The 25,664-nt window shown below is 41.7% G+C and overlaps 1 protein-coding gene across 11 annotated transcripts in view; it reads right to left on the bottom strand.

Annotated features, from left to right (window-relative positions):
* Usp28 (ubiquitin specific peptidase 28) overlaps positions 1 to 25,664 on the bottom strand; it is a 61,601-nt gene that overhangs the window by 24,487 nt on the left and 11,450 nt on the right. For 4 of the 11 annotated variants that reach the window (XM_041638422.1, XM_041638428.1, XM_041638429.1 and 1 more), the window contains exons 2-10: positions 19,276 to 19,353; positions 18,219 to 18,351; positions 17,030 to 17,135; positions 16,049 to 16,208; positions 8,796 to 8,882; positions 8,029 to 8,166; positions 6,718 to 6,791; positions 5,655 to 5,734; positions 1,694 to 1,842 (exon numbers count right to left, since the gene is read on the bottom strand). In XM_041638422.1, the coding sequence (XP_041494356.1) occupies positions 1,694 to 1,842; positions 5,655 to 5,734; positions 6,718 to 6,791; positions 8,029 to 8,166; positions 8,796 to 8,882; positions 16,049 to 16,208; positions 17,030 to 17,135; positions 18,219 to 18,351; positions 19,276 to 19,353 (1,005 nt within the window). Of the gene's footprint in view, positions 1 to 1,693; positions 1,843 to 5,654; positions 5,735 to 6,717; positions 6,792 to 8,028; positions 8,167 to 8,795; positions 8,883 to 16,048; positions 16,209 to 17,029; positions 17,136 to 18,218; positions 18,352 to 19,275; positions 19,354 to 19,582; positions 19,671 to 25,664 lie in introns of all 11 variants that reach the window. The other 7 variants (XM_041638423.1, XM_041638430.1, XM_041638432.1 and 4 more) reach the window with 3 other exon arrangements.

Here is a 25,664-nt window from a genome sequence, read left to right as displayed (position 1 = left end):
TCCAAATTTACTACCTAGCCACGAGTATTGCATTCAACCATTATCCTTAGAAATAACCACTGTGGAATAGAAGAACTGACCAAGCACCAACACAAATCATTCTATAAACATTCAAGACATTCAGATCTGACAGGAAACAGACAGCCTAACCAAAGAGCTGGAAACTACAATCCCAACAGCACATAATTAAGAGATAACTGCATCCAATAATCATCTAAATAAAACAAATACTGAAATATATCATATACTATTTATTTACAGCTAACTACAGTTTAAATCCTGTTTATGTATAAAAGGGAAATTTGAATTAGTCTCAGGATGTTGTAATTCCTTGTATTTCTAAGGAAAACAATCTGATCTCCAGTATACAGATCTCTGAGAAGAAAGTCAAGTGAGCCTACAATAATACCCAGAGTTTCAGATTAGCAAACAACTGGCTTCCTAAAATGAAAAGAACCCATTTCAACACACTGACCACAGCTGAGAAGAACTGCTCCAGTCTACCCACATGCCAGAGGTTCCTAGGGGGCTTTAAGCACTCTTCTACCAGGGTTCAGGGGTCCCTCCAGGGACCCTGCTGGCACCAGGTGAATAGATTGAAAACCTCACAGCTCAATCTTTCATCTTCTTTCTTTATTCTTGAGACAGAGTCTCACTCTGTAGCTTGGGTAACCTTTAACTCACTAAGCAGCCAAGGCTGGTCTTGAACTTGCAACAATCCTCCTGATTAATCAGTCTCTTAAGTGATAAAATTATAAGCACAAACCACCTTGACTGGCTCTTCAGAATTAAATCTAATTAAGCATAATGATTTCTGCTAAGGTTTTATTTTTGCAGAATTTTCATCCTTGGATACTGCACAAGTAGTAAATATTAACTCGTAAGAGAACACAAAAACTGGCACACATGGTACGGCTCTTGCTAGGAACTGCCAAGAATCCATTCTTTCCTGGAGAAGCCGAGGAGAAACCTCTCCAGATCCCAGCACCTTCTAGAACTAACACACCTCCACAAGTCCGTGTCACGTACCCTACTTTAGTTCAAGCCAATTTCTCCTTTTGTAATTGCGTTGGACAGTTCCACAGGCCACAATTTTGCCTCAAAATATAAGAGAGGGGAGTAAACCAAATGAGGCAATACTGACAATTATGCTACAATGCTGTTCACTACTTCCTGCCTAACTGGATGAATTACTAACTATCCTACCTGGGTATTAGTTACCCATGTGTTAACCACTTCCAACCCATCAAAAAACAAGAATCCCGCATAAATAAATGAAAATTATATTTTAAAAATGTAAAAGCAAAAGAATTTACAACTGAGAACAATAAATACTGTAATAGGGAAAATATTCTAAATGGCATACCATAGGAGTTAATCACTTTTACCCTCCGAAAATATGGAGGCATTGCGTTCTCCCTACTCAGGTACAGGTAGGCTTCAACAGAAAGAGAGAAACTTGATCATACTGAAATATCAGAAGCAGCATAAACCTTTACATGAGTAACTCAAATTCAGTTTTAGCAAAGAACTTTATCACTGATTCAAATCAACTGATGAGAGAGAGAAGACAGATTCAAGTTCTGTTCAGTGTGTGATTATCTAACTTGTAATTCGAACCTCTTTCCCTAAAAGTTCAATCCTACTTTAGTGGCTTTGTCACTGGCAGAACAAGCAAAGATATACACCTTACCTCTTGTCCATACTTCACTGAATGATCGGAAGGAAGCAGCGCAATGTCACCTTCCACCATGGCCCCTTCCAAGCATTCGTCTAAGTTGTGATAACCGTTTACCTGGAGAGGATACTGGCCGAAGGTCTCGTTGTTACAAAAGGGCTTTCCTAGGCAAAGAAGGGGAATGTTAAAGCGTCACCACACCATTTCAAGTCTACTTCTTTGGCTCCACTGAGACAGCACCTTCTATAATTCAGCAGTCTCCTGAGAACTGGTTAGAAAAAAAAAGTATTGAATGTTATAGGTAGAGCTTAAATTAAAGGACTGTTCTAGTAGGAGCCTAGAAGACAATAGTGCTGAGGGAGAGCAATAGGGACTATGGAGGCCTGGCTTGAGAGGCTTCAGAGGGAAGCCAGGACTGACAGCACCCTGAGGGGAAGCCAAGACTAACAGTTTCTTATTTTGTTTTCACAGAGGATGAGACCCTGTTCATTTCTTCTATTCCGATTTGGTATGATGGACCACGCCCCCCTGAAGGGTTGGTGTGAACACCTTCAGAATATTGCTTTGCTCAACTGCCAACTGAGATGAAACTAACACACAGGTTATACCATGAAAGACCTAATTAACGATGCCCCCATTCAGCAGGAAGCAGTTTGGAGAGAAAAAACTGCACCCATGCCGGGCGATGGTGGCACACGCCTTTAATCCCAGCACTTGGGAGGCAGAGGCAGGCGGATCTCTGTGAGTTCGAGGCCAGCCTGGTGACAAGAGCTAGTTCCAGGACAGGAACCAAAAGCTACGGAGAAACCCTGTCTCGAAAAATCAAAAAAAAAAAAAAAAAAAAAAAAAAAAAAAAAACTGCACCCATGTTCCCAAAATATTGTTTATAAATGTTCTTTTACATTTAAAGGGGGATATGATATAGGTATGAATAATTTGCATTGGTATGATTTTAAGGTCAATTTTGTTATATGTATATGTATTTTTGATCTTGAGTAAGGTGTGATTGTGTAGTTCATTTTTAAAATGTAATGTATAGTTAGGAAATATAGGTTGTTGATGGATAATCATCGATAATAGTAAAGCTTGTAGTCATGTTAGATTTTCTAGATATATAGAGATATATTTTAGATAGACATTCTTCATGTCTTTCAAAGATTACAGAATAGGATATTTAAAATATTTTAATAACTTAGGACTTTTCATGACAATGAGACACTCTGCTCCTGGCAGCACCAATCTACTTCAAGAGGAAGATGGGCATCAAAGAGGCTCGTCATGGAGTTTGATAGCCATTTGGGCAAGAAACTGCTCTTGCCTGGACTATTGCATAAACTGGAAACAGAGAACCCACAGAAAGAGGACTACTGAACTTGCCTAAGGTGAGATGATCTTTCGGGGTTCCTGATTCATGAAAGAGTCTGCGAGACATTCTGCAGGACACAACAGATAGTGACTGAATTGACTTTGAATTTTCCTGCTTTATGGAAATGTCTGCTGGATACCATGGGCCTGAAGGCTGAAGATGGATGCCCCAACGGTACAGAGGAACTTTGGGTGACTGTCCAGGTAGCGAGATGTCTCTGTCATTTCTAGAGTTTTAAAAGTTGCTTTTTTCTTGTTTGCTTAGGTAGTATTGTATCTTTCTGGAGTCTTTGATGGAGTTAAGAATAGTTAGTTATAGTTTTCCTTAGTCATGATAAAGATCATTGTAACTTTTACTTGATAACTGTTTTGTTATATGTAATTTTGCTATGTTAAAGTTAAAGCCTTTTTTTTGTTTAAACCGAAAAAGGGGAAATGATGGAGGAAGGTCATTGGCTAATAAAGGCACTGCCCTGGCCCATTTTATTGGTTAGAGGATAGGTGGGAGGAGTAAACAGTACAGAACGCTGGGAGGAAGAGGAAGTGAGGTCAGAGACACCACAGCTCTCCTCTCTGGAGCAGACGCCTGAGAGAGACGCCATGCCCCGCTCCCGGGATGAAGCTCCGACCCAGGATGGACATAGGCTAGAATCTCCCCGGTAAGCGCACCTTGGGGTGCTACACACAGATGATTAGAAATGGGCTAAATTAATATGTGAGAATTAGCCTAGAAGAGATTGGGCCAAGCAGTGTTTAAAAGAATACAGTTTGTGTGTTGTTATTTTGGGGCATAAGCTAGCCGAGCAGGCGGCCGGGGTGTTGGGGACGCAGCCCCACCGCTCTTATTACTTCATAATGGAATGATTTCTTTGGCAGAGGAAATTTCAAGACTGCAAAATGTTGAATTTATGGCATGTTTATTGTTAATGCTCGCATAGATCTACTGTCAAAAAGAACAAGCGGGGTAAAAAGAAAAACAAAATGTATAGTTTGGATAGTTATAGCCAAGGCACATACTGAAAGAAAGGCTGTAATTGTTAGATCATCAGTCTTTAAAGAGAGGCCTCTTCTGTGCTAGAACAAAGGGAGGGCAAGACCCTGCCCAGCAAGCTTCCAATTTGTAACAGAGAGCTCCCAGAAAGCAGCAAGAACAAACGCTGCTGCTACGGTGATTCAAGGAGTGAAGGGTCCATCCCAAGCCAGCAGCTGAACTAGGCGCTATCTGTATCCCAATGGTGCTGACTTGAGAGACACGAAGCCCTATAAAGCTGAAGTCCCAGGTACCAGACATTGAACTATAGGATTTGGGATTTGTCCTGATGGGTTTTGGTCTTGCTTTGATTTAGCATTTTCTCACTATGCCCCCATTCCTCCCTTCAGGTAAGAGAACATATATTCTGTACCATTATATGTTGAAAGTATATAATCTATCCTTTGATTTTATAAAGGGTTACAATTAAGAGATTCTCTGGAGTGTCAGAAGAGACCTTGGACTTTTAAATAGTGTTGAAGACTATGAAAGACCATAGAAGACTTTTGAAGTTACACTAAATTCATTTTGCATTATGATATGGCCAGGAGCCCTTGGGGTCCAGGGAGCAGAATATAGTTCGAATTAAAAATGTCTCCCATAGGTTAAGTCATTTGGACACTTGGTCTCTAGTTAGTAGTGCTGTTTGGGGAGTCTGAGGAGGTAGCCTTGTTAAAGGAAGGATGTTGCTAGAGGTTGACTTTAAGAGTTCATAGCCTTTTCCCTGCTTCCAGTTTGCTTTGGCTGTTTCATACTTGCAGTTAAAGATGTAATCTCTTAGCTTCCTGCTGTCATGCTGCCCCCACTATTATGGAGTCTAATCCTCTATAACTATAAGCCAAACCAGAGTAATGCTAATCCATGGAGTACTAGGCTATATTTCTAATACTATCAGGAGCCAGGGGTATAGCAGTAAGAATGCAGCATGAATTCTGGGTTCAAGTCCCAGTACCAAACATAAACACAAACAATACATTTAAAAATAGCCCCAGTGGTGGTGCATGCTGGTAATCATATGGGAGGCTGATGCAGGAGGACTGGTGAGGATTTGAAGTCTCACCCTAGGCAAATGCAAATTTTAGGCTAGCCTACATTATGTGTGAGATTTCGTCTCAAGAAACAAAAAACAACAATCAAAAAACCCTCACAAGCTCTTAACAAACGACACCAAAACATCAAATAATAAAAATGCATAAAACGAGGGAGAAGAGCAGACAGAGGCTATACATAGAACAACTGGCTGTGGGTTCACAAGCTGTTGAGTTCACAGAGGTTTTGATATCATTCTATTTGTACAAAGTCAAAATCCTAAAACAAACAAACAAAAAAGTAGCACCCCTGCCATCTACACAGAGGTCACACAATTTAATATAAAGTCTAGGACAAAGACTGTGCCCGCTGCACAGATGAGACTAAGGATGCTGGAGCTCACAGACTATGTGCTCAAAGTCACACAGACAAAAGCCAGAGTCAGTGCCAGTCCAGGATTTGTTGGACTTTTAAGGCTACTATGTCTGCCTGAAAGTTCACAGCAGTGAGGAACAGTAACAGCTAGGAACCAACACACAGGACAGACTTTACCTTCTCGAACCCCTTCCGTCAGGAAAGTACCATAGAACAGCTGCACCATGGGATTTTCAGGCTTATTCCTGGGATTGCTGCTATTTTAAAAGAGAGATAGACAATTCTGTGTCAGTTGGATCAAATACGTTCTCATAAAACCCAAGTGCATTCAAAACCAACAGTAGTCCATTTTCATTAACCACAGACTGCCATACGGCATTTAAGGAAGCAAGGACTGACTTAGTTCAGCACAGACACTGACTGAAACAAAGATACCTGGCATTGTGCTGGAGATGCAAAGTGTGAACCCTGACCTCGGGGATATTAGTCTTTAGGATGTTAGGGAGTCACACACGGTGACAAATGTATTCATATGTATGTGTGTGTGTGTATACATTTGTTATAGACACCTATGTCTGTTGACAGGTATATACAAAAGGTAGAGAATAGCAGAACAGTAAGAATGAACCACACCCCCCCACACCAAGAGTTTTACAAATAAAGTTTTCTCAGTGGCACAACAGAATTAGGGTGCAAATTTTCTTTTCCTAAAGCCTGTTTTACATTGTAGTTAACTCTGTAAGTTCCCAGTTGCAAACTATTTCATGGTACTTTACTCTCCAACCTCAGATTTAAACCTACATAGAAAAGCAGGTTCCTGGCAGCCACAATAGGATGATACATGCATGTCCTTGTGGCCCTGGCTGGGGTGATTGATCCCTATCCTTCGTGAATGCTAAGCAGATGCCACAGGTGAGTGACATCAAATATAATGGTTTCATATCATACACCACATCCACATCTAGGACTCATTTACCAGCTTTTAATCACATCTTACAACCAAGCAGTTAGTTGGGGCTTATTCTTTCACAAGAGAAAAAAAAAGGCTGCAGGTTAAGGGGACAATCTAGCTCTCTAAAGGGAAAGCTAAAACAGGGCTACACAATGAGGAATAGTCCAGTGGCCACCAAGAGGTTTGGCAAACACCAATTTCTACTTGAGAAGAGTGACTTTCCCCCACCATAATTCTCAGTGGTAACTGTGAGTTGGAAGGATGTGCAGACAAACCCTCAACACTCACTTAACATTAACAGCTAGCTGGAACGCATCCTCCAGCCAATCCAGGAGCTTGTGTGTGAATTCACTCACATCTTGCTATAAGAGAGGCACAAATTGCAGTAAGTTAGATGCAATACTGTACTCAGGGAAACAAAGGTTTGCCCTTAAGCCCACAATTAAAGACTCTACTATGACACAATCTCCTTTTTGGGAACCAAACTTGCATAGACACAGGAATGGGAGCCAGCAACTAGAGACAAACTGCAGGGCATTGATGAGATCTGACCATGCTAGGCCAGGAAGGAGTGGAGCTCTGCAGAGCTGGCCACATCTCTGTGTGACAGAGACACAAGCACCAGCTCCAATTAGGCATTTTTAAAAAGGCCCAAAGAACAGACTAGAGTCCACAAGAATTCTATAAGAACTGATGGAGAAAGGCAATTTTACAAACTATTTTGAGAATGCTGGTTAGCTATGTAATGAAGAGCAGGTTTAACACTGCATGCAGAAAGAAGCTGGTGCAACAGCAACAGCTTTGAGTTTAATGGCAGGTGGAGAAAGGAAAGATCGCTCAGAAAAGCTGCTGAATTTAGGTGGTTTGAAAAAGAGGATTTCTATCCTGGAATGATGCTGCAAGCCTGTAATCCCACATTCAGGAGGCTGAGGCTGTAGGATGAGAAGTTCAAAGTTCAAAGTCCACCTGGGTTTAATATTGAGATTTGTCTCAAACTCCAAACCATATTAAGATTTCTACTAGGCAAAGGACTTGACTTTTCTCAATTATCCTTTGCTACAGCTCACTGAATTACTTTTCAAATTCCTTACTGCTTCAACAGCCTCTGTTAACTCTTTTTTTTTTTTTTTAAATCCTCCTGGTTATTGGAGACATCTTGTTAAGTAGCCCTAGATGGCTTGGCGTTCACTGTGTAGACCAAGTTAGCTGTCAATGTGCAGTAATCTCCTCCTGCCTTTGATGCCTGTATACGGGATTAAGGCATGAGCTATCATGCCGGGTGAGGCTGCTACTCTGTCTACCACCACATCTTCTTCCTTTGGTAGTACAAGCACCTTGTATAATTCTCATTCGTGCACATGGACTGCCAGAACCCCGTGTGACCTCTCACTCATGCACACAGACACATAGCATGTACTCTCCCTCACTACACCTCTGAAAGTAAAATAAAGGGTAAATGAAGGTACTCAGCATCCTGTCTAGCTTTGTTCAGAGCTTGTCAAACAATAGCAATGAAAACAGCAGTATCACATTAACAAAGGTGATTTCATATACTCAATCCTGAAATAAAACAAGAGAAGAAACAAAGCCCCCAAGTACCTGCTGCTCCTCTGATGACCGGAAGGCTCCCTTCAGTAGATCCAGGGCTGCAGAAGGATCTACAAATTTTCGATTTGATCCCAACAGTAAAGCAAATAAATACTGAAGCTCTTGCATAAACATGATATTTCTCTTTTCCTATAAAAAACACAGCCAACTTATAAGATCTTATTTAGAAAGTTTGAACAGATAAAGAGAAAAGTTATCAGTAACTATTCTCTAATTCACATTTACCAAGCTCTACAATCAGTCAGAATAACCTAGCAAATAGGAGCCAGATAAAAACAGCAAGGTGTTATTCTAGAACAAAGAGTAAGAATCTAGGGGCCAGGGGCCATGCTATGGAAAAGACAGATGCTCTCTTACTGGAGCTGCCCACGCCGTAGGAGAATGCACTACAGCACGGTGACGAGAGTATGCAGTCAGAGTGCACCCTGATGTCTCTAAGAAGGTCCAGGCTTCTTCCCCAGGATGCTCTGCATCCCTTGACCTCAGCAACCAATGGCATAAGAGAGGACACCAACTGAATCAGAGGTTCTGAGTGTGCCCACGCAGCACAGCACTCAGGTCAGAATGGTGTCTCACTGCTGTTGAGACTGTTTTCCTAATTTTATTCCTACTTAACTGGACATCTCCATAAGTCCTTACTTCTTATCCAAAAGAGGGAGGAGAGTGCCTAACAATGTAACAAGTATCAGCACAAGCCAAAGCCCATCCCAGCACATCTGATCCAGCAACATACAAACTTTGCCTCCGTGCCAACTTACGGTGTGACTTCGACAGTTTTCAAGTACGTTCTGTGGTAGACTATAGCTGAGAACAAGTCTTCGGAACTCAGGCAACTGAAAGAGAGACTGAGAGAAAGAAATTCATTCTCAGCCACTTTCATTTTTAAAGATTTATTAATTATGTATACATATTCTGTCTACATAAACACAAATAATATCAGAAATATACTCTTTGTGTGTGATAGACGCTGGGCATGGAAACTTGGGCCTATAATCTCAGCATCCAGGACTCTAAATCAGAAGGCCTGCCTCATGTTCAAAGCTAGCTACAGTGAGTTTCAGGGACAGCCTTGGCTGCTTAGCAAAATTCTGCCTCAATCAATCAATGTAGCTAGAAGTATTCTCCATCCCACTGGTCCCTCTGGATCAGTTTTTCTCTGCTTGCCTGTTCCCGAAGTCCCCTATGAAATAACTACTCTGAGGCCTATTATCAGTTACAATTATTTGGCAATGTCTTCTTACTGGCGAGCTCTAATGCCTAAATCAACCCATTTCTATTAATCTGTGTATTGCCACAAGGCTGTGGCTTACCAGCGTGGCACTAAGTGACTCCACCTATTCTTCCTCTTTATTTCTGTTCAGATTCCTGCCTGGCTTTACTCTGCTAAGCCATTAGCCAAAACAGCTTCATTCAGTAACTAATAAAAACAAATACAGAAGGACATCCCACATCCTCTCCCTTTTTGTTACAGAGGTGTATAGTTCCATTTGTTAAATTAAAAAAAATAAAACAAATACCTTGCTTAAGGTATACACATGTATGATTAGGTCTGTGGGGGCACAGGTAATGGCAGACAGGACTCAACAGCACAAGGATTTTATAATATTCATTATAAAAAAGACCTGCACATGTGTTGTGTGTCCCAGTGCACACTCAGGGGCCATTAAAAGTATTAGATGTCCTTTTCCATTATCCTCTACATATTCCCTAGACTCAGGGGCTCTCCTGGAACCTCACATGGTTTCTAAGCCCCATGATCTACAATCTCCACCCACTTGAAGCTGGGGTTATAGGCATGTGCTGGATGTCTTGTCTTGCCTGTTACAAGGAATCCAAACTTTGGTGCTCGTAATTGTACAGTAAGGTGTATTTAACTGCTGAGTCCCTGTAATACTCACTTATTATCTGAGTTGTAAACACAGCAGTTTTATTCTGTCGTGTGTGTGTGTGTTCATTTTAAAAAGGATCATTACTGTTGTAATAGGAGCGGCGGGGCTGCGTCCCCAGCATCCTGGCCGCCTGGCTAGCTTATGCCCCGAAATAATTACACACAAACTGTATTCTTTTAAACACTGCTTGGCCCATTATATCTATCCTCTTCTCGGCTAACTCTTGCACCTGGACTAGCCCATTTCTAATAATCTGTGTAGCATCAGTCTTACCGGGAAAGATTTTAGCCTACGTCCATCCTGGGTCGGAGCTTCATCGCGTGTGCCTCAGAGAGCAGAGCTCTCGTGTCCGCCCTGGAGAGGGGAGCATGGCGTCCCTCTGAGCTCACTTCCTCTTCCTCCCAGCATTCTGTTCTGTTTACTCCTCCCACCTATGTTTTAACCTATCAGGGCCAAGCAGTTTCTTTATTGCTTAACCAATGAAATCAACAGATTGATATATGACACTCCCACATCACTTCCCCTTTTTCTGTTTAAACAAAAAAAAAAGGAATGCTTTACCTTTAACATAGCAAAATTACATATAACAAAACAGTTATCAAGTAAAAATTACAATATTTACATCTATTTTATCTTTATCATAACTAAGGAAAACTACAACTATAACTAACTATTCTTCAACTCCATCAAAGACTCCAGAAGGATACACTATTACCTAAGCAAACAAGAAATAAGCAACTTTCAAACTCTAGAAATGACAGAGACATCTCGCTGCCTGGACAGTCACCCAAAGTCTCTCTTTACCGTTGGGGCATCCATCTTCAGCCTACAGGCCCATAGTTTCCAGCAGACATTTCCATGAAGCAGGAAATTTCAAAGGCAGTCACTATCTGCTTGTCCTGAAGAATGTCTTGCAGACTCTTTCATGAATCAGGAACCCCGAAAGATCATCTCACCTTTAGGCAAGTTCAGTAGTCCTCTCTATGCAGGTTCTCTGTGTCCAGTTTAGGCAATAGTCCAGGCAAGAGCAGTTTTCTTGCCCGAATGGCTATTAAACTCCATAAGGATCCTCTTCGATGCCCATCTTCTTCTTGAAGTAGATTAGTGCTGCCAGGAGCAGAGTGTCTCATTGTCATGGAAAAACCCTAAGTTATTAAAACATTTAAAATGCCATATTCTATAATCTTTGAAAGATATGAAGAATGCCTATCTAAAATATATCTATGCACATCTATAAAATCTTAACTAACATGACTACAAACTTGACTATTATGATTATCTATTAACAATCTATATACATTACATTTTTAAGTGAACTACACAATCACAATACCTTAATCAATATCAGAAATACATATACATATAACAAAATTGACCTTAAATCTCTATCAATAAAGCAAAATCTATACTAATGCAAATTATTCATACCTATATCATATCCCCCTTTAAATGTAAAAGAACATTTATAAACCATATTTGGGAACATGGGCGCAGTTTTTTCTCTCCAAACTGCGTCCTGCTGTATAGGGGCGTCGTTAATTGGGTCTTTCATGGTATAACCTGTGTGCCAGGGTCATCTCAGTTGGCAGTTGAGTGAAGTAATTTCTTGAAGGTGTTCACAGCAACCCTTCGGGAGGGCGTGGTCCATCATACCATATTGGGATAGAAGCAATCCACAGACTCTCACCCTCTGTGAAAGCAAAATAAGAAACTCCTTTCCAAAGCATCATGTCCTTAGATCCAAATTTCAAATTCAAGGCATTTTCAAAATATCTATGTTGGATTAGTTCAGCAGCATTTATAAACATATATCTTTTAGCAGTTGTTGCTCCTTCCTCAGCAAACAATTCAAAGAGAGCATAATAGCATACAGTATCAAAATTCTCTGTTTATTTTCCATCTTTGTACGGCTTTATTTTTTTTAACTCTATTTTGTTGATTTTTACTTTTATTTTATATTCTCTGTATATCTTTGTCCTGGAATAACTTTGGAGACCAGGCTGTCCTTGAACTCTCAGAGATCCGCCTGTCTCTGCCTCCCAGGCATTGGGATTAAAGGAGTATGCCACTATACCTTGAACTCACAGAGATCTATTTGTCTCTGCCTTCTAGGCACTGGGATTAAAGGTGTGTGCTATCACACCTTCAAGTCACAGAGGTCAATCTCCCTCTGCCTCCCAAGTGTTGGGATTAAAGGTGTGTACTACCACACCCAACTACCCTCTTTCTTCCTTTTTTTACTTTTAAGAACTTTTAACTTTTAGCTTGCATATATTTTTAACACACTGAAAACCATTTAGAAATTTTCTTTGTCTTTGAACCTCTCTTTACTGTATATCTCTCTTTTTCTGACCACATGAGTCTTTAATTTACCAAGCATTATCAGTAGGACTAAAGCTGTTGCTTTGGCTGCGGGATCCAGCCCATTCCTTAGCTTTTCAGCCTCATAGCGAGATACAGGCTGTCACCATGTTTATCGCCACAACTCTATGGCATTTCAAGGTCCCTGCCAGCAAGCGAGCTTCAGCAGCCTGTGCTTGCAAACTGCACGAACTGCCTGTGTAAAAGAGTCAGAGTTTGCCCTGGCAGGACAGCCCAGAAAGCCGGCATTTTTAAACGGCGCAGCTTTTTTCCTGCTACGGCTGAACACCAAAAGCATGCGTTCAGCTTTTCGTCAATACTGTTTAAGTGTTTCGTGGCAGGGTTTTGCAGCTGAAGCTGAGTCAGAAAGCCTCTCTTAGATGAGAGCGCTTGCTTGCCTCTAGCAAGCAGAGTAGAACCGAGAAATTGCAGCTACCAAGAAAACATGCTTTACTCTTTTCCAAGCTTTCTCAGGCTTTCGGTGGATTCAGTTGTCCACACGTCTGGGCAACAATCTGTTGAAATATGAGCGGTGGGGCTGCGTCCCCAGCACCCCAGCCACCTGCTAGCTTATGCCCCGAAATAATTACACACAAACTGTATTCTTTTAAACACTGCTTGGCCCATTATATCTATCCTCTTCTCGGCTAACTCTTGCACCTGGACTAGCCCATTTCTAATAATCTGTGTAGCATCAGTCTTACCGGGAAAGATTTTAGCCTACGTCCATCCTGGGTCGGAGCTTCATCGCGTGTGCCTCAGAGAGCAGAGCTCTCGTGTCCGCCCTGGAGAGGGGAGCATGGCATCTCTCTGAGCTCACTTCCTCTTCCTCCCAGCATTCTGTTCTGTTTACTCCTCCCACCTATGTTTTAACCTATCAGGGCCAAGCAGTTTCTTTATTGCTTAACCAATGAAATCAACAGATTGATATATGACACTCCCACATCACACTACATAGTTCAGGCTAGTCTCAGACTCTTGAGCCTTCCACTTTAACTTCCCGAGTCCTGGAACTGCAGGTGTGTACCCATACATGGCTCTCAGTTACCCACCTTAAACGTCAAACTGGCCCTCTATTCTTTCATTTCATACCTCAATAACCCAAAGGTCAGGGCCAGACTGTGGTCTTTCCAACTTTAGAATGTTTACATAAATGCTGTCAGCTGAATGCCCCTAATTCCAAAGTCTGAAATTCTCAAGTTTTGGGGATTTTGAATATGCTATCCTGTTAGTCAACTGGTTTTCCTATAACCTTCAACAACTATTACAAAATCCATCTGTCCTTTCACCAACTTTTCAAAAGAAAAAAAATGGCTGAAAGCAGTGTATAAGGAAAACATAAGCCTGTTCAATATCTCTTACCCAAGTAACAGTTAAGGGCATCATGAATTCAGTGTGTTTCTGTCTCCACACACACATACATAAGACAGATGTAGGAAGTAACTGACTGCTCACAGAGTCCTAGTTCTACCTTCCTACATCTTTTAACTTTTTTCTTATTTTTTATGACAGGGTCTCACAGGTCTTGGCTGATATGGAATGCACTATGAAGCCCAGGCAACCTTCTTGCCTCAGCTTCAAAAGTGCTGATTACAGATTCGTGCCACCCTGCCTGTTTTGCTCCGTACTACATACACTTTGCTTTTCATTTTTTTTTTAACTTTATTTTATGTGCATTGGTGTGAAGGTGTCAGATCCCCTGCAACTGGATGGATCTTCAGACAGTTAGTTGTGAGTTGCCATGTGGGTGCTGGGAATTGAACCCAGGTCCTCTGGAAAAGCAGTCAGTGCTCTTAACCACTGAGCCATCCCTCCAGACCCCTTTGCTTTTCATTTTAAGTATGTATTTACTGAGGGCTGGGGAAGCAGCACGCACACATCAGGTAATGTGTAAAGTCAGAGGACTAACTTGCAGGAGTCAGTTCTCCCCAACACCTATCCCATTCTCTATTCTTACCCAGTCAGTTCTAGCAGATTTCTTTCTCACATGGGTTATATATTTTCTAATTTTTACTCACAAATGTTCTGTATGTAACTATATGACCCAAGCCCTAGTCACCTTCACGTCCCTCCTTACTGGTCAAGCCATCACTGACTGACCCACAGAAGCAGCAGCCCCTTCTCCCACCTCCTTCACAATGCCTTTGTAGCACTTATCACTACCTGATTCTGTTGACTGACCACTCCACTGTTTTAAAGTAGATTTCAGGAGAATATGGGCTTTGTTTTAGTCACTGTTGTTTCCTGGGTCCTAATCAGAGTCAGGCACAGAGTAAACTGAGTGTACTTGAAGTGTTTTGGCTTTTGAGCAGCGGGTTGGATGCCCACAGAACCATTTAATAGACACGCCTGGGGGGCTGGAGAGATGGCTCAGTGGTTAAGAGCATTGCCTGCTCTTCCAAAGGTCCTGAGTTCAATTCCCAGAAACCACATGGTGGCTCACAACCATCTTTAAAGAGGTCTGGCGCCCTCTTCTGGCCTTCAGGCATGTACAGAGACAGAATATTGTATACATAATAAATAAACAAATAAATAAAAAAAAAATAGACACGCCTGCAGGGACGGAGAGGGAGCGACACTGGCCACATGAAGCTTATGATGCCTGGAAAATACTTTTTTTTAAAAGTGTATTTTGTTTTATATGCATTAGTGTCTTGCTTGCACATAATATATATGTGCACCACATGTATGCTTGATACCCATGGAGTTCAGAAGAGGTACTGCATCCCCTGCAACTGGAGATAGGGATGGTTATGAGTCACCATGAAGGTACTGGAAACCAAACCCAAGGTCCTCTGCAAGACTAACAAGTGCTTCTAACTGCAGCCCTGGGAAATATTTCTTGATAGCCACTTCTCTCTAAGGAAAGCCACCCACCTGCTTGGCTTTACTTTGACTCTTTTCTGAACTAGAAATGCATATAGTTAACTCCCATATAATGTCTCATACAAGTGTAAAACATAAGCATCTTGAACTCAGCATAGCTACAGCCTTATTGGCAATTTCTGGCACACACAAATTATTCCTCTTGAGATACTCCAGATGGACCTTGCAGTCTTTCTCATTTCTCTCTTGCAGGTATCATTCATCAAGTCCTATAGATTTCACTCACTCCAAGAGTGTTTCCACAGAGTTGAGGATGTGGCTCGGTGACTAAGAGTTCTTGTCTAGCACACACAACACCCTGGAGTAGATGGGTGGATGTGTGTGTGTCCTTATATTGAATTCATGCATATAGCCTGCATAGTGGTACATTGCTATAATAGTGGTGCATACCTATAATCTCAGCACTTGGGAGGAATAGGCAAAAGAATCACAAATTTGAGGCCAGCCTGGGCTACATAATGAAAGAGAGTATTTTTACTTCTCTCTTTCCAGGATACCTTATCTGCCATGCCTCTACTCCAAGCTACCCTGAACAGTATTCATTGTTGACCCTAAACGTTTAATATATTTATATTTCAGTACTTCCCAGTTTAGACACCATAAATTATCAATCCAAAACATACAAAAGTAAGTATAGTGTGTCCTTACATGCACATGCCGAGTAGATATCAGACAACTTGCAGGAGTTGGTTCATTTCTCCCACCAAGTGGGGCCTTGATCAAACTCATTGTCTCTGGGCTTCCAGCAAGTGCCTCTACCCAGTGAACTATTTAGCTACCCTTGTTTTCACTTTCAGAAGTCAACTTCACATCTCTCATTTTAGCTAATTAAGTTATATCCAGAAGAAAACAGCTGTCTCTTAAAAACACCATACCTGAATAACAGCACTGAACCAGCATGTGTTGCCAACATTTTTCAGCCCAACTGGCCAACCATCCACTCTCCTCCAGTTATTGGGATTATGGTTTTCTCCCCAAACTTCACAGCGTTTTCGCTTTGAGCGCTTAGTTTCTGCAGAGTTTGCCTCATGCATTCTGTAGCATGCATATCAAAAACACCACATATCAAAAGAAAAAGAAAAGCAGTTTAAAGAATTATTTACTATACACAGGATGCTGGCAATTTTGCACAGATGATTCAAATATCAGAATAATCATTCACTGGACAATCATTGGCTACAAAACAGTTCTACAGCTATATGTAAGTGAAAATTGAGTTTTATACACAAATTTAAGCCTTCCATAACAGGTACTATTTCTAGTCAGGCCCACAATGAAAATGAGTTGAGATTCAAGGCTATTCACACCCACCACATTGAAGGTTTTCACTCAACCATGCTATCCTATCAAAGGGCTTGTCAGTGAAAGGGGGAAATGAGGCACTATGCAAAAGCTAGGAGCCTCCAAACTGCCTCGCACAAAATTCTCTATTCTATGTTTCTCTGAAAAAGAAACTCAAGAGGTGTTAGGAGACAAGTACAGAAATCAAAAGAAGCCACAGCTGGAAGTGGATGTCTGTGAACTACACAAGTACCACATTAGTACCAAATTCTAACATCATACATAACTGGAATCCCAGCACTCTGGAGGGTGAGGAAGAAGGGTCTCAAGTTCCAGGCCACTCTGAGACACCGCCCCCCAAGAAAGAAAGAGAGAGAGAGAGACAGAGAGACAGAGACAGACAGAGAGACAGACAGACGGGTAAAAGGGGGGGGGGATGAATAATAAGCTAAAATTGCTCCTTAAAGAAACTTTATCTTAGTGCAATAAAGGAACAGAATGAACTCTGAGTAGCTTTCCAAGAACAAAAAACAAAGTAACCACAGGGAACAAAGATCACAAATTAAAGCAACAACCTATTAAGATCTCTGCCATCAGTTTGAATCTTAGGAGACTCCAGTAGACTCAATGCAATGGCTGCCTGAAGGTCATCTTTGTTGTCATGAGTAAGGTCTATCACTTCTGTTAGGAAATAGAAATGTGATTAGTTTGTGTGCAGAAAGAAAAGGTAAAAATATTTTCTAAACCATATCCAATCCCTAGTTCTCACCACAGAGGCTCCTCTGTACACAATCCTGAAATTGTCTCTAAGTCAAATGAACAACTTATCGCTGTATTGTAATCTTGTCCTCCCTAACAGTTCAGAAGCAAGCTACTAACCTACAGTGCACCAGAGGCTAGGGGAGATGGATCACTGCTTAGTGCTTGCTGCTTAAGTATAAAAATCCGAGTTCAGATTCCAGTATCCAGGGAAAAGGATACACATGCTAATAAGCACATGCCTATAATCTCAGCCCTGGGAGGCAAAGAAAGTAAAATTCCAAAAGGACTTGGTGAGGTCAAGTCCAGTGAGCAGTCCTGTCTCAAAAACTAAGTAAGGCAGAGGGGCTGGAGCTCAGCATTTAAGAGTACCTATTGCTCTTGCACAGGACCCAGCACCCACATGGTAGATTAAAACCATCTGTAACTTCAGTTTCAGGGATCCAACACCCTTTTTGGCATCTGAGGCAAGCATGTAATGCATTTATATAAACACAAGCAAAACACTCATATACATAAAAATAAACAGAATTTTAAAAATAAGTAAGATGGAATGTGATAAACAAAGACACCCGAAGCAAACCTCTGGCCTACACACACACACAGACATGCGCGCACACACACACAGACATGCACACACACACACTAAATTCATTAATATTCAATAAATCCAAAAATACATTCTGTATCTACAGGTTAATAACTTTTATCATTGTAAAACATGAGCTACATTTAAAATATCTTAGCAAAGGATAGTCAACTGCTTTCTATAGTGAGTAGAGGACGTTTTATGAAGTTGACCTATGACCTAGTATAGACATACTAAAACTAGTCAAGTAGAAAAAAACATTTACATCCAGCCCGGGCTACACAGTGAAATAGTAAGAAAGGAGGCATTTGAAAAGCTTGAACTCAGGCCTGGCTCTCAGCGACTCGTCAAAGGTCAGTGTGATGAATGAGGAACCACGGTGCTGTCAGAGAAGGATCACAACAGGCGAGACCTACTTGCTAACAGTTGTCTGCTGGTAGAGCTCCGTTCACCTTCGGACGACTCTGTGGCAGTCGTGTCGTGACTGGGCTCCTTAGCTCTTTGGTCAGTGAGAAGGCTGACAGCCTGGGTGATGTCACCATTACTGGCCTAAAAGGAAGAAAAATAATAAGTTCCAAAAGAAAAGTATCAAAGAATTAACAGTATGCAGTATCTGGTGTTAATCTTTTACTACTATGGCTGACACAATGAGTAAGCCTATGCATAGTGCTGGGGCAGACAGCAGAGTAAGAAAATGAAGGCAGGAAGCCTGATGCACCTGGAGGTGTAACAAGCCCTAGTGATAGGACAAGACTCGAGGCTCAGATTTTCACAACCTGAAAAGCAAACCACAGCCTTGTTGGATGGTGCAGTCATTGCTCCAGGAACCTAACTCCACAGACCAGTTAAGACACAGTGAGTCACAAAAGGGGACTGGGAGCCAACACAGGTGGTAAGTCAGCCTGGACAGTAAAGTCATGAGTAGCCACCGTATTTTATAAAGGTGACATATCTGTTTTGAACTTCTTATGAGAAAATATTCTAAAAGGTACAACACTAGAATGAAGACCCGAACCTTACATTCACTGCCTGCCCTCAACATTATCCAGTCACGGCCAGTCATGCTTAGCTACACTGCCTACACCTGCTGGCTAGGCTGAAACTAGGTGTGTTACCATTTCCTTGGGTAACATTAAGAATGTATCTTTACAGATTATAACCAACAATGCTCAAGAATAACACTGTCATGCCTGAAGAGCGGCCGATTTCTCTGCTGGAATATTCTTTGGTTTGAGGGTTGCATGCAAGATCCATATAAGGTCTATACAAAGGACATGGATGATGGATTCCCACTGGCTTTCCCAACTGTAAGTTCCCACCATCTTCTGGAAGTTTCTCTGTGGAGGAAACTAGCCTTATCTGACCTGCAGGACTCTTCCTGTGTTCTGGTCTGGTATAAAGATAGCCTGACCTGACACACCTATGAGGAAACTGTTTCAGATCCTGTCAGCTAAGCCGGGATGAGAAACCAACCTTTAATGCTTCATGAAGGAAGGAAGGGTCCTGGATGCCTGTGATTTCCCGCAGTTGATTTAACAGCATCTGGCAGCTCTGTTTTTGAAAAACAAAATCAGATATATATCAGTCAGAAAGCAGACCTGGGTACCTCTTGGACAAAGAAGCCCAAGACTTGCATTTGTCATTTTAAAGCAATGAAAAGGTCCATGTAGTAGGTTACTGATAGTCAGACACGCTCTAAAATGCAGAATCTGCATTCTGTCATAGGAAATACTTTGGGCAGTTACGAGAGAAATATGACTCAACAGAAAACTCCAAATACCTACGTCAGTTGTAACCGGTCAGCCTTAAGGAGCCTTGGGCTTTCCTCTCTGGACAGTGCTTCAGTAGGTCATAGGAGTCCAGGGAATCTGCATGGATGCGAGGATGAGCTTTTTTAAGCTTTACCGTGGATGCCATTTGTGTGTGTCATTTTTCACTGACAATAAGCTTCTAACTCTGTAATTAACAAATGGCTTGTACCACTAACTTAAAAAGGAAGCACAGCTAAAGCTAGTACTTTCTGAATTATCAAATAAGGCATAGAGTTCCAGAAGGATGAGCTATGGAATGAATGTTTCCATTAACCTGGACCATGGAAAAACCTAACATCAGCTACACAGATAATCCTAAAACCCTTTTTCAGCCTTAAGTGTTCACCCTACCATCCTGTTTATACAACCTATAGACAAGGACGGCTCAGCTGAAACAACTGGTCGGTCAACACGAGACACAACAGTCTTTTAGCCAACACTGAAACAAAATAGTTATAGATTATTCCAGTAAGCAACAATTTATTCCATACTAAAACTGTGCCAGGATTAAGTCCTGACTCAACACTGCAGGCTTTACCATTAAGTTCAGTCAGTAATGGCTGAGAGACAGCCTCCATTTACCATTCACTGCCAGCTGTAACCGAAACCGTATCCTGAAGTCTCCAACAGCTGAGGGCCCGCTGGCAACACATAAGTGCCACAATCAGAAGCAACTGATTGAACAGCCCTCCCCAGGCCTGGAAAAGGGGTCAGAGCCTTTCTCTGGTCAGAAGCTGGAAAGGAATCGTCCCACTGAGACAGCTGTCTTCAATATTATGGGTCCTGATAATCCCAGTCACCAGAAATGGGCTGATTATCAGGCCAGAGGGGCTGAGATTTAGGTTTGGTAAAAAACAGAAAATGTAAGCTTTTTTTTTTTTTTTAAAAAAAAGGCATCAATATCCTTCCAGATAAATTATAATTCCATTTGATTTCACCACGCTAAAAAAAATTGACCATGTTAAAAAAATCTGGAGTCTACAAAATTTTCTGGAAAACCAAAATCAACATACCCCCAAAGTCATGAAGAATGGAGGGGACAAGAGGAGCCTGATAATATCAAACTAGAACAAAGGTGGAAATGACAGACAGACCCCAATAACCACAACGTCATCTGGAATTGCTCTGAATGTTATCAACCAGCTCGATACATAGACAAAGAAACAGTCCCAGCAAGAAATACTGACTATTGTGCACCACCTTCATAGAGCCCTGTGCTGTTCTCAACACCCAGCAAGCACCACATGATGCTGATTTCCCTCCCTTACTCTCCTAACAAACCGTGTAAGAAATAACGTACAAAGTGACTACTGAGGTGTGCTCACCACCAGCGCCTCTAAGGAGACAAAACACTGGAGCAAATGCCCTCTTTTTTTTTTTTTTTTGTTTTGTTTTTTCGAGACAGGGTTTCTTTGTAGCTTTGGAGCCTGTCCTGGAACTCCCTTTGTAGACCAGGCTGGCCTCGAACTCACAGAGATTCGCCTGCCTCTGGCTGGGATTAAATTAAAGGTGTGCGCCACCACCGCTCGGCTAGCAAATGCCCTCTTAATGCAAACTTCTTTCCTGGATTTTGACCTTGAACTTTGCATGGTAATAAACTTCTATTTTTAAATATTTGCCAGCCTTTATACTATCAGGAGCTGATTACTTAGAACAATGTGTTGTAAAAGACTATCATGGGGAAGTACGAGGGTCAATACTGCGTGTTTGAATGACTCAGAGGTGCCATCAGTTACTCGAAGAAAAATCTGCTACCACTGGAACTATGCCAGGGCCTAGTGACAGTCCCAGTCACTTACTCCATCCAGCCTCTTGCAGCTGAAATGTTCTCACTTATGCCGAGGAACCAGCAATTCCAGGTGCATTTCCTGGCATTCAACAGGCAATTCTTTTGCATGTTTCTCAGCAACAAAACTAAACATGGATGAATACACTCCTGGCACCTTTCTAGTTTCTGGAACATAAAGCATTTGATTGTAGTGTTGCATGAGAATTTCACACTGCAGGTTGCTCCTCCAGTGTTAAGTGCTTTGTCTCACAGGAAGTCGAACACACACTCCCTGGGCCTGCTTCCCACTTACTCCTTCACACACAAGTTTTGTTTGCTTTTCTTTTTTGTCTTTATGCTAAATCACAACGCAATCTTTTAAAAGTCATTTAAACACCTGGCAAATGACATGGGGAGCAACAGTGGGTGCAACTTGACTACTATTCCTAACAATCTGACAGTAGGATTGAGCCCAGAGCTTCATGAAAATTAGACAAGCATTCTACCAACCAAGGTTCATTGCCAGTCCCAGCATTATATATTAAGTGTTAATTTGTAAATGTTTTACTTTATGTGTACAGGTGTTTTGGCCTACATTTCTGGATGTCCATGCCTGGTGCCTAGGGAAGTCAGAAAGATTAGATCACTTGGAAATGGAGTTAAACAGTGTGAGCTTCTATTTGGTTCTGAAACTGAACCTGGGTCCTTTGAAAGAGAAGCCAGTGCTCTTAACCACTGAACCATCTCTCCAGTCCCTTGAATGTTAATTTTACAAGGGCAGGTGTGATGGCTTGTAACTCGAATCCCAGTACTTGGGAGACAGAGGCAGAAGATTTCTGCAAATTAGAAGACAGCAAAGCCTGTTTCAAAAACCAAAACAACAGGAAGAATTACAAAAGAAAGTTTACTTATGTATTTATTTGTTTGTTCTTCCTGACAGGGTTTCTCTGTATTTTGGCTATCCTGGAACTCACTCTGTAAACCAGGCTGTTCTCAAACTCAGAGATCCACCTGCCTCTGCCTCCTGAGCGCTGCTGGGACTAAAGGCGTGCGCCACCACCTCCAGCAAAAGAGTTTATTCTTACAAGGGCAAATCAAGTCATTAGGCTCCCACAGTACCTCCGCTCAGTCTCTCTGGAACTTCATAGGAAGTGGATTTCAATGTTAACTCAGTCCAACTACAGCACTCCACAGAAAGCACACACTCTCGTGCAGACAAGACAAAGCCTGTGCTCTGTCCTGATGAAATCAAATGATGACAAGAACCAACAGGCTCGCATTTCCTTGACTAAATTTGCACTGTTTTCACAAAGCATGCCTTCTCTTTTCCTGCCCAGAGGCAGTAACGAGAGACAGACCCAATCCATCTCCAAGACTAGCTGCCACCTAGGCTCAGCCACACGGTGACAGGAGAACCAACCAGAGATTTCTCTTACTCATTTTTAAAAATTTTCATACAATATGCTTTGATCATATTCTTTGCCCTCCCAGTTCCTCCCCACTTCCCTATCCACCCAACTAACTTCATATTCCCTGTCTCAAAAAAAGAAACAAAACAAAACAAAACCACCAAACCATAACAAAAGCAAGCACACAAACAAAACTAAAAAAAAAACAAAACAAGGAGTCCAGTTTGTGCTGGTCAACTACTCAGCAGCAAGGAGCCTATCCTGGAGTGTGGTTGATACACCCATGGTCACTCCACTGGAAAAAAACAGATTTTCCCTCTCCCAGAGGGTATAAATTACAAATAGCTTCTTGATTAGGGATGGGATTTTGCTGTCTTTTTGCCTCCTTTCTGGCCTAGATTTCCAGACCCTTGAGGGTATGGGGAAAGGGGTAGATTTCTCTTAATGCAAAAAACAACTCACTTCATGATACACAAAAAATAGGATTACAGGAATTAAACAAAACAAACCCCTAAATTATTGGTCCAGTAACAAGTAGTAATTGGCCTAATATGACTATAATTTAAAAAACCCCTCACCAAAAATGTAGTTATTAACTGTTGTGTTTGTGTTCATATGTCTAAGTGCCAGCACACACATGCATGCCACAGGAGTGGGGTCAACCTTGCTTGACGCAGGGTCTCCTTTTGGTTACCTGCCTTGCAACTTTTCAGGAACACTGGAATTACATACTCAAAACACTGTGTGTGGATCCTAAGTGTTCTACCCACTGAGCTATCTCCCCAACCCCTATTACATCCATCTGTTCAAACAGTGATGCTCCTTTCCCTGTTCTAATGTTATGATGCCCTATCTCGTCTACTATTAGGACCTCTAGCTCACAACTAAGCTGGGAGTGCTGATTCACACCCACAACTTCAGCACTGAGGAGGCCTAGGCAGGAAGAATGCCATAAGTCTGAGGCCAACCAGCACTAATGGAAAGACTGTCTCAAAAAGCACAAGCAATAAATAACAAGCATGCGTGCATCTATCTACCCACAACCACACATGTATGCTTAATAAATAAAATGTAATAATAAAAATGACAGTACTGAAGAAATAAGTGTGTGTGTGTGTCAACAGTTCTTACTGAGATATCGGATGTAACAAACAGTTGTCTTAACAAGTGTTTCTTTTAACTAATTTTACTTTTATTTTTCATTATGTGTAATGTGTGTAGTTTGTACACATGGGTGCAGTACCTTTGGAGGCCAGAAGAGGAGGTCACAACCTCTGAAACTGAAATTACAGATAGATAAGAAGCACCACGTGAGTGGTAGGCACCAAACACAGATCTGCAAAAGTAGTACCCCTGAACCAGCTCTCTGTACCCCAGCTTAACAGTTCAATGAGACTGCTATTAACTCTCTAAACTCCACAAAAACGGAATGGACCAGCAACTTATTTTTGTTTTTCTTCTAGCAACACTTCTACGCCATTCCAATTTATTCATGGGAAGAAGCCTAACATAGTCATTATGACATGACTTGATTATGGGGGACAGGAAACTCAGCTTTTTGTGAACAGAAGAAAATCTTGATATGGGCTAATTGATTATTTATATGAATTATGTAAAATACTATCAATGTTTAAACCCAAAACTGAGTCCTCCCTCTGGATTACAGTCTATAACAAGCCAATAGCAGTTAAGCAACAAAACCAGCTCACAGTCTGGATTATAAGAAGAGTGGAGAGACAGTTTGCACATGATTTTGGACCTATGTGCTCGGAGTCAGAAGCATACGGACACAGAAAAAAAGGCCTGAGGGGGAGGTGCTAATAAAGTGGAGCTCGTGGCTTTTCTGAGAATGGACAGACGCTCTGGGAACCGGGCACTAACTCTTCTCTCGTTTTATAATTCTTGCCATCTAGCTACTCTCACAGAGTTGAAGTAACACTGAGCATGCAGACAGGAACATAATGCACTACAAGTTGTCTGGTGCTCATTCTGGCAGTCATATGAGGGCCAACTAGTTTGGGCCAGCCCACCTTGGCCTACAGACACCCAATATGCAAACATAAGAGTAGGTAGTAGAAGTGCAGCTAAGCAGGCAGTATCTAAGTGGGCAGATATGTTGGAGCAGTAACTGCTTGCTCAGGAAGACCAATGAGGGTCTAGGACTAGCCTTAGCTACATAATGAGTTCCAGAACAGTGTGGGTTTACATGATGAGTTCTAGGTCAATCATATAGAAGGGACTGATCTTAAAAAACAAAGAAGGGGAAAGGGCTCAGGACCCTCTCCCAAAACCAATGGACAGATAATGGCTTCTGGGAAAGGAAGACATTTTCTTCAGTTGTGTAGCCACTGGTAAGTTGTCCACACACCTGTAAACAACCCGGTATAAGCCATGCTCTTGTAACAGCAATTAAGCCCACCAGGTTCCCAAAGGGACATCAAAGTCAGAGGATGAGTTGCCAAGAAGGGGAATCAGGAGTCAGAAGGAAACCAGGGGAGGGAGAGATAATGGGGGTGAATATGATCAAATATATGCATACGAAAAAGTCACAATGAAACCCACTGTTGTATATAATTAATAAACAGCAATGGAAATGTTTTAAGTTGGGGCAGGTCGTACAACTTAGCAGCTAAGAATACTGAATGCTCTTCCAGAGGATCTAAGTTTCAATTCCCAGTACCTACATAGCACTTTTGGACTGTTCATTCCAGAGAATCTAATGCCCTCTTCTGGCTTCCTAAGGTACTGCACACACGTGGTACACAAATACACATGTAGGCAAAACAGCCAACACTTATAAAACTTTAAAATGGTGTGTAGGGGTACCTATGTGTAACAGTAATCCTTAAGGCTGAAGCAAGAGGATCAGGCACT

The sequence above is a fragment of the Microtus oregoni genome, unplaced genomic scaffold (assembly GCF_018167655.1).
Source record: "Microtus oregoni isolate MIOR12 unplaced genomic scaffold, Mior012 000055F_ref0000237, whole genome shotgun sequence".
NCBI lineage: Eukaryota > Metazoa > Chordata > Mammalia > Rodentia > Cricetidae > Microtus > Microtus oregoni.
This window is presented reverse-complemented; position numbering and strand designations above follow the sequence as displayed.